We start from the raw sequence: 12,084 nt of genomic DNA on the forward strand, positions 1-12,084 counted from the left end.
CCAGTTTCCATCAATCCGTTGGCCTTCAATCTGTGTCTTGATCATCCCAACTGCAAGTCTACTAACTACATCTTAGAGACAAGCCAGTGTGCTCTCAACAATGCATCACACTTGCACGGCACTCGGAGGCTGAAGATGAGATCTGGCAGTTTCTACGCGTTCAATGAATCAACTGTGAGTACCTTTTCAATTGTATCTCAAATAAGCACTGTGTTGGATGTGATTGATTTTCATGCCCACATAAACTGACTTTGAGCTCGATCGATATCAGGTTCACGTACACCATCTTTGAAAATTTCAAGTAGCCCATGCCCTTTATAAATAAATGGTTGATTTAGTAACGGTGTAGTTGCTATTTATACGGCCGTGTTGTTTCTCAGTCTCAGGCATGATGACTTATGAGGGGAAACAACATGAGCATGGTTGAGTAATATTTTTCTTATACTTTATATTTAGGTTGACTGCAGCATCACTTCATCAGAGATCCCAACATATCTGGACGTCTCTATTGCATTGAACAAAACGAGGTAGGCAGTTGAAAAGTTTGCATGTCTGGTCAGATAGTAACGAGAAAGACGTATTTCAATATTTCAGTAACGCCTGATTGATTGTTAAAAAGAGCATAGGCCTATACTATGTAATTTGTTTTAATACAGTCCTTGAAAATGCACCTTTGTGTCGCATTTAAACTTATTTTCAATCATCGTTTTTGCCATTTTCAGGGTTATTTGGGTGCATTTTCTTATGCTAATGCGAATTTCCATATTCATAAACAAATGTGCGATGTCCTTTTATTCAGGCAGAAACCTCAATGTTACAGCTATTTTAGCATCAAAAATTGCCAGAATTGTGGATGTTTTGCTGTCGTAATTCTTTTCTTTGGCGATTTTTGTGTTAGCAAATGGCAGTAAGAAAATGAGCAAACTTTTCTCACAAATATTTTCAATGAACAAATTTGTGTGTTCAGAACCCCTGAACTGAACAGTGTCTTCCTGAAATGACATCGCAGCAACAGTGCTCTCAGTTGTCCGGAAAAGTATGGACATTTTTTTAATGTTTAAAGTAGTGCACTTTTCAATAATAATTATTAACCAAAAAAGGATGTGAAATAGTTTGTATACATTTAGTGGTGAAGAAAGCTACACAAAAAGTGTTCTTAAAAAAGTCATTTCATGGACCGTTTTTAAAGTTCATATGCAGAAAAAAGTGTTGCTTTTGTCATCTTATCAAGGTAAAAACTGTTCAGATCAGCTGCTGCCCTTTTTATATTGTATTGAGATGCAATTACTTGTAAAACCATTCAAGGACATAAAACGAGCTGTACAGATAGATGGTTTTTCCCAAAGAGTTTGTTTTTGTCGTCTGTCTCATATTACCATCAATTTCTATTTTACACCATCTTCGGTATTTTTTGTTTCGTCACAATAGTTACAAGGAGTGATTGGCGGCAGGCTTTGTTGTGAGCGGTATCTACACAATCTTTCCTGGTGGACTCATCAGCCATGGCATCCGTGTATACTGCGATATGGAGACTGACGGTGGAGGATGGATCGTCATTCAGCGACGTCAAGATGGTACTGTGGACTTCTACCGCAACTGGGCTGACTACCAGGTGGGCTTCGGCGACTTGTCTGGTGAGTTCTGGATCGGGAATGACATCTTGCGCAATCTGACTGAGAAGGGAACTTGGCAGTTAAGGGTCGAGTTAGAGGACTGGGACAATGAGAAAGTCTACGCAGAATACGGACAATTTCAAATTTCTGGCGACAACTATCAGCTCAAAGTTGCCTCATACAATGACAGTAGCCCGGCAGGAGACTCGCTGACAAGGAAGCACAATGGCAAGCTGTTCTCCACCAAGGATAAGGAAAATGACAATAACCCAACCGAGAGCTGTGCTAGAATGAGCATCGGAGCATGGTGGTATGACTGGTGTTACGTCTCCAATCTGAATGGCAAGTACTATGGACAACGTACAGCAAACATGGACAGCATGAGATGGCTCACTTGGAAAAAACCTCAGTCCGTCAAGAAATGTAGCATGAAAATCCGACCTTATTATATTAGTAAAATAATTGACGGTGGTCAGCGCCCCACATAACCATCCATTGAAGTTTCGATAGTTCCAAAATGGGTATCGAAACCGGCAATCGTTTTCTAATTGGAAGTGATTTGCATCCATAGAGCTATATTAAATTATAGCTCTATATTTGCATCGCACTCTTAGATGGAAATTTCGGGTGCGATTCCAGGAATTTTTGCATGGTCGGTTGGTTTCATCAGCATAAAAATCTGAAATGTACGTAGATGGGTTTGTTTCGAAAATCAATAGATTGGGGGGTCTTACCATACTTTTAATGGGGGTGCTTTAAAAAATCCTACGATTATTAACACTCTTTTACAGAATGACGTTCTTGTAAATACCCACTAACCAAACTTGCTCTGTCCGTATTTTGTGCACAGGCGGACATTATTACCATTTAACATTTTTTGACAGAGCTGGGTTTTTTTATTTCCCCCCCCCCCCCCGGATGATCCGTGCCTGAATTTTATAAAATCTAATTTATCACCTCTGCGTTTGGATAGATGACGGTTGCATTATAATACCATTTTTGAAATGTAAATAAACTTCTGTGCCTTCGGCCTCTTCATGCTTTGCTTGTCAATTTTAAACACAAAATACGCTATTTGTTGTCAATTTATTTATCTATTTATTGTCAATTGTACATGTCAATATTTTTAAATTCAAGGGTAGCGTTTTTCCTTTCAATTTTAAAAAAAGTTAAATGTTTGAAGATTTAATAATTATTTTCATCATCGTATTTCTTGAATGGATTTATCACTCTTATTATTATTTGCAGACCTAAAAAATTAATATGTCATTCACTTAATGGGAATTGGTGACGGTAATGTAACAATTTATATCACACTCAATTGTGAATTTATTGGATATCGTTGGTCGCAATTGTAACTAAATTATCGTTCACCTTCACACAATCGATACAAGTTGTCATCAATTCCGCCTCACTGACAATCTTAGCCAAAAATATAATTATCCTGTTTCAAAATAATAAACAAAAACAAACTCCGACGGCCCCAAGCACAAGCGTGCCTTCGAAACGTTCACATATTCTGATAAAAATTACATATAAGTTGCTAATTGAACATTTGCTCAATCAACTGACTCCCAATTTAAAGACCTAATCACAGATAAAGGTTGCTTAAAAATAATAATTCTTATATGAGGATGCGCTGGGTTTTAAATCCAGTAGAAACGATTTGTAAACTGAGGAGTCTTTTTCAACAAAAAAAGAGGCCCAGTTTCTGCTTTATCTAACAAAGATTTGTTGATTTTTGGTCATGAGCAATATAAACAGACAGTATGCTATAAAGACCGAGAAGAGCACTGCCTAAACTAATTGATATCCGCGATAATTGTTTTCGTTCACAAACCCAGAAGTTGCCTATAAGATTAATGTGCATCATCTCGTAGCGTCTTCGCGTGAGCGCAGAAGCGCCGTTGAGGGGGTACTGAATTATAAGCTTGTTTACGGATTTCACAGCCACAATATTAATGACATGGCATTTGACCGGTCGGAGTTGGCCTCCGCTAATCGGAACTGGTATCAGACGAATACGACGGAGGCCAGCGGAAGAGGTCTCGCCCGGACTTCGGGCTGTCTTGAGATATTGATTGTCTCATCCAATGGGGACCAGCAGACCTATCTGAGCCGTGTTGTGGAATGCTAGACTCCAGTCTGGCGGTGTTAAATGCAACTTTTGGTTCGGGGCGCTCCAGCCGATGTGAACTAGTTGTCCGCGATGTATTTGTAGGTAGGCCTACTTTTTCGTCAGGTTCCACTGATGATGTACGTCTAATGTGGGAACTCTCGGATGGTGTGTTTGCATCATCCAGAAGTAAGAGATCCCGCAACCTTAGTATTGACAACTTTGGAGTGTTTGTGGACGACGTGTCACCCGGTGCTTTGTCTGTGGGGATGCTCGTCCGTGGTATCATCTTCGCGCTAGGCGAACGCATTGATGACTGATGTGAGGCATAACGTGGATCGGAAACTGAGGTTGCCACTCGCTTTGCCTGGGAAGATGTGGTCGCTTTGATTGTATCGAGGAGACCTTTGGTCGATGTCTGAATTGCAGGTGAGCCTATCCGTTGTCTCATCTCCATGAACCTCTCAGAGTTGCCAGCCAGTGATGCAGACTTGGCGTCGGTGCTCTGGTTTCGAACTAAGGAAGGCACTTCCATCCCAGAAGGTAGGCCTACTGCTGGACGAATTGGCTGCGAGGAAGTACCCGCTTCGTGAGACTTCTCTCGAATGGGATCTCGATACTGCCCTCAAGTACATCTGATTGGCCGAGTGTGGTGATCGGTTGGTGCTGCGGATTGATAGATCTATGATGTGTGCGTCCTTGACAATGGAATCTGCCTGTTGTTTTATGGCCACGTTCTTTTCAGTCTCACCTGATACGCGAGCTGAGGTAATTGGCATGTCTTGTCTCCTGAGTGAACCTTGATACTTCATCTCGTGCCTTAGGAAGGAGTTATCTGAATGCTGTGAGTGATTATTACTGTGTGAGCTGTGACTTGAATTCGAATCCACCCTTGTCAGCTTCATGCTTCTTTTGAAGGGATTTGCTGTACTTACTGATGTACAGCTGTTTCCGAAAGCCCCAAGAGGTTGGTACCTCTCAGATGAGGAATCAAAAAGCTTCACGGGCGAGAGAAGGCTTCTTTGCTTCGGAATTGACTTTTCACTTAACTCATCATGCGAACCTTGTACTGATTTCGGAGTGCGTTTTTGGTATATAGCTGAGGTCAACTTCATGCTTCTGTTGAAGAGATCCTCTGTACTTTTAACTGATTTAGAGCTGCTTCCGAAAGCACCAGGGTCGTCTCCGTGTCCTTTTTGGTACCCCTCAGATGAGGAATCAAAAGGTTTCACCGACGAGGGAAGGCTTCTTTGCTTCGGAATTAACTTTTTACTTAACTCATTATGCGAACCTGGTACTGATTTCGGAGTGCGTTTTTGGTATATAGCTAAGATCAACTTCATGCTTCCTTCGAAGATATTCTCTGTACTTTTAACTGATTTAGAGCTATCTCCGAAAGCACCAGGGTCGTCTCCGTGTCCTTTTGGGTACCCACCAGGGTCGTCTCCGTGTCCTTTTGGGTACCCCTCAGATGAGAAATTAAAAGGTTTCACCAACGACGAACGACGTCTTTGCTTCGGGATTGACGTTTGACTTAACTCATCTTGCGAACCTTGTTTTGATTTCGGGGTGCTTCTTTGGTATACATCTGAAGTCAACTTCATGCTTCTGTCGAAGAGACCCTCTGTACTTTTAACTGATTTAGAGCTGCTTCTGAAAGCATCTGGGTTGTCTCTGTGTCCTTTTGGGTACCCCTCAGATGAGAAATCAATAGGTTTCACCGGTGAGGGAAGGCTTTTTTGCTTCGGAATCGACGTTTGACTTAACTCAACGTGTGAACCTAGTCCTGATTTCGAAGCATTTCTGGGGTAGAGAGCTGGGGTTGGAACTTGATTGAAAGGTGAGTTTGGGTGGGCAGTCGCCTTTGGAACTTGAGTGAAGGGTGACTTTTGGTGGTCAGTCTCCTTTGGAACTTGGGTGAAGGGTTGGTTTGGGTGGGCAGTCACCTTTGGAACTTGATTGAAGGGTGAGTTTGGGTGGGCAGTCGCCTTTGGAACTTGAGTGAAGGGTGAATGTTGGTGGGCAGTCTCCTTTGGAACTTGGGTGAAGGGTTGGTTTGGGTGAGCAGTCACCTTTGGAGGTTGAGTTTGGGTGAGCAGTCGCCTTTGGAACTTGATTGAAGGGTGAATTTGGGTGGGCAGTCGCAATTGGAATTTTATTGAAGGGTGAGTTTGGGTGGGGAGTCGCCTTTGGAACTTGATTGAAGGCTGAGTTTGGGTAAACAGTCGTCTTTGGAACTTGGTTGAAGGTTGAGTTTTTGTGGGCAGTCGTCTTTGGAACTTGATTGAAGGGTGAGTTTGGGTGGGCAGTCGCCTTTGGAACTTGATAAAAGGGTGAATTTGGGTAGACAGTCGTCTTTGGAACTTGATTGAAGGGTGAGTTTGGGTAGACAGTCGCCTTTGGAACTTGATTGAAGGGTGAGTTTGGGTGGGCAGTCGCCTTTTGAACTTGATTGAAGGGTGGGTTTGGTTGGGCAGTCGCCTTTGGAACTTGATAGAAGGGTGAATTTGGGTAGACAGTCGCCTTTGGAACTTGATTGAAGGGTGAGTTTGGGTGGGCAGTCGCCTTTGGAACTTGATTGAAGTGTGACTTTGGGTAGACAGTCGCCTTTGGAACTTGATTGAAGGGTGGGTTTGGGTGGGCAGTCGTCTTTGGAACTTGATTGAATGGTGAGTTTGGGTGGGCAGTCGCCTTTGGAAAACAAGGAACAGCAGATTGAGTGTGATAAGACGCACCTGTTGGAAAGCTTGAATTGCCAGAAGGGGGAAATTGCGTCACGGGTGAAATTTCCCGATGTGTCAAAGTCATGGAACTTGACAAAGAGTTACCAAAACGTGACTCATGATGAGATGGAATCGTGTACGACGAGTCGCTCTGTTTTGGTACTGCACGGTGAGAAACGGTTCCTGACTGAGGAAAAGTGTTGATTCCATGGATGACCGGCGACGTGGGCACTTGCGATTGGTTAGTATAGAAGTCCGGTGATGGGGAATGAGCTGTAAGCATACGTTGTGCAGGAAATGAACTGTAACGAGGCTGGGACGAGCTGCTGGGACGATCGTCAATGTTTACCCGGCGGTGTAAACCAAGCTGAACCCGGTCAATTACAGACGAACCAAAATGTTGAGGTGGGATTTGGGTTTCATGGACCTGGGAGATGGTGCCCGGCTGAACCGCCAACTTTTCGTAAAGCTGGATCAAGACATTGCAGCTACTCAATGGCCAGCATTGTAGTTCGTCATGGTATCTCCTCACGGTGCTGGAGTACTGTCCAAAAGGTAAGGTGGGTTTGCCCCGGAATTCAAACACCTTAACCAGTCCAAGTTGAGACGCAAACTCTTTCTCAAACTGAGTGTCGATATCGTGTTGATTGTCAACGTACAGCACGAAGCAGCCTGGCTTTATCTCACGCAGAATTGATCGAAGGAGATCTCCACGTCCAGGGTCGGCTCGGAAGAAAGCTGAAACTGCGGAGAAAAGCTTCACCAAGGTAAGCATGTCAGCCTGTCGGATGAATCGATGAGTAGTAACAGTAAGGCCCATATCTCTGACAACGTCGCATCTTTCGTATGCTACTCTGAAATACTGAGGAATACACTGGTGTATCGTGTCCCAGGTGTCTTTCCAGTTGGGGTACAGATCCAAGACACGGCATTCCAAGGAAGGCGGGAATATGCCGTGCGTTCGGAGGAAGGTTGTCAAGCCAACCAGGTCTGACCCAGGCCCGCCTCCGATGCTGCAAACCTTCAAGTTACTCTTGTTGCGCCAACTGTTCAAGATCCTTGATGTGCACTGTTCAAGCGAGAAGTACACAAGATGACAATGCTGCATCAAGTAAAGGAAGACGTATGCGCAGCGGTTTGCTGGGTTACTCCAGTCGGAACGATACTGGCTAGAAGCGATCGAAAGTCCCCCTTTGTACATATGGGAGATCTTTCTCAGTGCTATCTTAACCTCCTCAATCTGCGATATACCACCAACCTGATCCATGAGATCATCTAAGACCTTTGTCAGTACAAGACGATAGAAGTCGGCGGGTTCTTCTTGAGCATCTGTCGCAAAACGGTTCCAAGGTTCCATCCTGTGAAACAATATTTAGAATTTACAGTACGACATAAATTTACTTGTACAATAGACTTATCCTCAGACTTCACACCATGGGCGTCGCGAGGGGAGGGTAAGGGGGGGGCCCCCCCCCTGGAAAAGCAACAAAAAACAAAAAAAAAAAAGGAAGAAAAAGAAAAGAAAAAAAGAAAAAAAGAAAAAGAGGCGCGAAGACAAAGTGGTGTAAATTTAATGAGTTGGGAGGGGGGCAAAATGTCCCTGCCCCCCTCTAAAATTGATAAATCGAGAATGCGTTGAGAAATACAAGCATTTTTTGGCAAAAATTTGTTTTGCCCCCCTCTAGAAAAAATTCTGGCGACGCCCATGCTTCACACCCCATAATTTCCAGTTAGAGAGACAATGCTGTTAATTCCAAAGAGTGAGAAAAAAAATCACTTGATTCGACTGAAAATTCACTACCACCGACTAAAACGAGGAACCATGGTTAATCGATTGTAAAAATTTCACTTGAAAACGTCTGGCCAACCAGTGTTCAATCAAAAATTAGAGTGAATTTTACTCTATATCGTCTAGTCCCTAGTTAAAGTTCACTCTTTTGGAAATTTGTGAATTTAAGAGATTTTTTCAACTCACCTGTAAAGTTGCTCTTTTTGATATATCCTGAAGACCCCTTATTATGGAAAGCGGATCTCACAACTACACTTGCTTTCCAGTAGTTCCTGTAGTACTTTCAGAAAGCCAAAATGTTCCGTTAAGCTGAGTACATGTTACAATGTCATTCAGTTATTTCTCATCATTTCCTGAATAAATGTGGGAGAGTCCCGATGAATCATGGAGTATTTATATCATTATTATTATATTATAATTTTTTTGCCAGGAACAATATACCGCCGCGAATGAACGCTACATTGCACCACTCAGTTTGTAAAGCTTTTTATCTCAATAGCCTCGTTTATTTGCAAACACAGTATTTCTCATCGGGGAAATTACCACAGCTTTCAACTCTGACCCTCGTGTATTTACAGTTTTTTAGATAACAATTATTGACAAAACATGAACATTGTGTCTGTTAATAGTAAGCCTGTAGACGTGGCATGAACGTACAAAATACACAGGTCGAATAGCATGTAGATTAAAAGGGCATATAAAATACAGGGGGAGGGACAATAAATGAATCGTAGATAATACAACAGCCATATACCAAGAGATAAAAATATATGCGCAGGAATTTCGAATTCGTATGAAGGTTACATGTATGTAAAATTGACTTGCTAAAATGATATTTTGCTTATTTAACTGTCTGTTCCATTTAAATGCTGCGTTTTTAAATTCACCAGGTTAAGGTTGGTATCGCTGTAATCAATCATCTTATATGAGATAATGTTGGATAATTTAAATCCGGTAATAAAAGTCTCGTAAAGCAAACACTTAATTTCTTGTACACAAAATTGGCCTTATATCCTTTTCTACAATGATTGATTGATTTCTGATTTTTGAATGGCATCAGTTTTCCCCATCTTAGTCGCAACAGAATGGGCAGCTTTATTAGATAACAGAGAGGAACAAAGGAGTTATGAGTTATGACATCTAATGTAATGCCAATGTGACCTTGGGACCGTTGTTGAGATTGGTGTATACGCTATGGTGAAGCACTCGCGTTCTACCCTTGTCCGTATCGTCTGCCAGTCGGGTTCGTCATCCGTGTCGAGTAAACCGATATGAATCATGTTGTTTTGATTTGCTCAAATATGCGGACATGATTCTATGTTGAAGATCACTTTACAGTTACGACAACAGTGGCTCTCGTGAGTTTAGTCCGCGAAATCAAGGTTCCATCCATAACCAATTATAGGAAAAGGCTTTTGGCGGAAGTATTCGTCTTCGGACGTGACAGTTAAAAAAATGAATTGTGTAAATGGAAGAAGCACATTACGAACAGAGCATAATTATGTCCAGTTATCCAATTTTTTTTAGAACCACACAATTAAAATTACAAAGGAGATTTGACTTGGTCTTCATGGCGCTTCTACGCCCTAATATCTATTGAATATGTATGCAAACATTGAAAGTCTAGCTGAACGGGAGAAGCTGTGAGAAACAAAAATCAATAAGAAAGAGATACTTGGGCAGAATCTGGATTTTTTTTGTTGTTTTTTTGCAATTGACCAACCAACCAAAGAACCAATGGAGCAAGAAAAGCAACATAGTCCTTGTGAGTCCGAGGTTTATAGTCACTAGCGCTAAATTAGTCTTGGTTCAAGATGCTAGTAATCGAGATATAGATAGCGGTGCTGTATGCTCTATATACAGTGCGTCTTCACTTATTAATGGTGTGCATGTTTTACTCTAACTTTATACTTTTGGGGGCAAATAAAACTCTATAATGGGTAATGACTATTGCCTAGTTGGCAGCTTAAAATGCAAATTAATAACAGATGGTAGAACAGGCCAAGGTGTTTTTTTTATATTTAATTTATTACATTTTTTTTATCCACTGTATACCGAAAGAGTTTAAAACTGCCCCACATAACCATCCATTGAAGTTTCGATAGTTCCAAAATGGGTATCGAAACCATCAATCGTTTTTTAATTTGAAGTGATTTGCATCCATAGAGCTATATTAAATTATAGCTCTATATTTTCATCGCACTCTTAGTTGGAAATTTCAGGGGCGATTCCAGGAATTTTTGCAGGGTTGGTTGGTTTCATCAGCATAAAAATCTGAAATGTAGACAGGTTTGTTTCGAAAATCAATAGATTGGGGGGGGGGGGTCATACCATACTTTCAATGGGGGCGCTTTAAAAATCCTACGATTATTAACACACTTTTACAGAATGACGTTCTTGTAAATACCCACTAACCAAGTTTGCTCTGTCCGTATTTTGTGCACAGGCGGACATTATTACCAGTTAAATTTTTTTGACACAGCTGTTTTTTTTTATTCCCCCCCCCCCCCCCCGATGAGCCGTGCCTGAATTTTATAAAATTTGATTTATCACCTACGCGTTTGGATAGATGACGGTTGCATTATAATATCATTTTTGAAATGTAAATAAACTTCTGTGCCTTCGGCCTCTTCATGTTTTGCTTGTCAATTTTAAACACGAAATACGCTATTTGTTGTCAATTATTTATTTATTTATTGTCAAGTGTACATGTCAATATTTTTAAATTCAAGGTAGCGTTTTTCCTTTCAATTTAAAAAAAAAAGTTAAATGTTTGAAGATTTAATAATTATTTTCATAATCGTATTTCTTGAATGGATTTATCACTCTTATTATTATTTGCAGACCTAAAAAAATAATATGTCATTCACTTAATGGGAATTGGTGACGGTAATGTTACAATTTATATCACACTCAATCGTGAATTTATTGGATATCGTTGGTCGCAATTGTAACTAAATTATCGTTCACCTTCACACAATCGATACAGGTTGTCATCAATTCCACCTCACTGACAATTTTAGCCAAAAATATAATTATCCTGTTTCAAAATAATAAACAAAAACAAACTCCGACGGCCCCAAGCACAAGCGTGCCTTCCAAACGTTCACATATTCTGATAAAATTTACATAAAATTTGCTAATTGAACATTTGCTCAATCAACTGACTCCCAATTTAAAGACTTAATCACAGATAAAGGTTGCTTAAAAATAATAATTTTTATATGAGGATGCGCTGGGTTTTAAATCCAGTGTAAACGATTTGTAAAAGGAGACTTGTTCAACAAAAAAGAGGCCCAGCTTCTGCTTTATCTTACAAAGATTTGTTGATTTTTGGTTATGAGCAATATAAACAGACAGTATGCTATAAAGACCGAGAAGAGCACTGCCTAAACAGATTGATATCCGCAATAATTGTTTTCGTTTACAAACCCAGAAGTTGCCTATAAGATTAATGTGCATCATCTCGTAGCGTCTTCGCGTGAGCGCAGAAGCGCCGTTGAGGGGGTACTGAATTATAAGCTTGTTTACGGAATTCACAGCCACAATATTAGGCTAATAGACATGGCATTTGACCGGTCGGAGTGGGCCTCCGCTAATCGGAACTGGTATCAGAAGAATACGAAGGAGGCCAGCGGAAGAGGTCTCGCCCGGACTTGGGGCTGTCTTGAGATATTGATTGTCTCGGCCAATTGGGACCAGCAGACCTATCTGAGCCGTGTTTTGGAATGCTAGACTCCAGTCTGGCGGTGTTAAATGCAACTTTTGGTTCGGGGCGCTCCAGCCGATGTGAACTAGTTGTCCGCGATGTATTTGTAGGTAGACCTACTTTTTCGTCAGGTT

At 41.3% G+C, this 12,084-nt stretch overlaps 2 protein-coding genes across 2 annotated transcripts; one reads left to right on the plus strand and one right to left on the minus strand.

Moving 5' to 3' along the window:
• Nucleotides 1-1,432: 1,432 nt before the first annotated feature.
• On the plus strand, nucleotides 1,433-2,483 carry LOC119727506 (ryncolin-1-like). The gene has a single exon (XM_038199399.1). It carries the CDS (start codon nucleotides 1,526-1,528, stop codon nucleotides 2,099-2,101), a length of 576 nt encoding a protein of 191 aa, XP_038055327.1. The 5' UTR covers nucleotides 1,433-1,525; the 3' UTR covers nucleotides 2,102-2,483.
• Nucleotides 2,484-5,884: 3,401 nt separating this feature from the next.
• LOC119727861 lies at nucleotides 5,885-7,880 on the minus strand. The gene is made up of 2 exons (XM_038199935.1): nucleotides 6,738-7,880; nucleotides 5,885-6,420 (listed from the first exon to the last, which is right to left on the minus strand). Exons 1-2 carry the CDS (start codon nucleotides 7,807-7,809, stop codon nucleotides 5,885-5,887), a joined length of 1,608 nt encoding a protein of 535 aa, XP_038055863.1. The 5' UTR covers nucleotides 7,810-7,880.
• Between the last annotated feature and the right edge of the window lie 4,204 nt (nucleotides 7,881-12,084).

Source organism: Patiria miniata, unplaced genomic scaffold (genome assembly GCF_015706575.1).
Source record: "Patiria miniata isolate m_02_andy unplaced genomic scaffold, ASM1570657v1 HiC_scaffold_20, whole genome shotgun sequence".
Lineage (NCBI taxonomy): Eukaryota > Metazoa > Echinodermata > Asteroidea > Valvatida > Asterinidae > Patiria > Patiria miniata.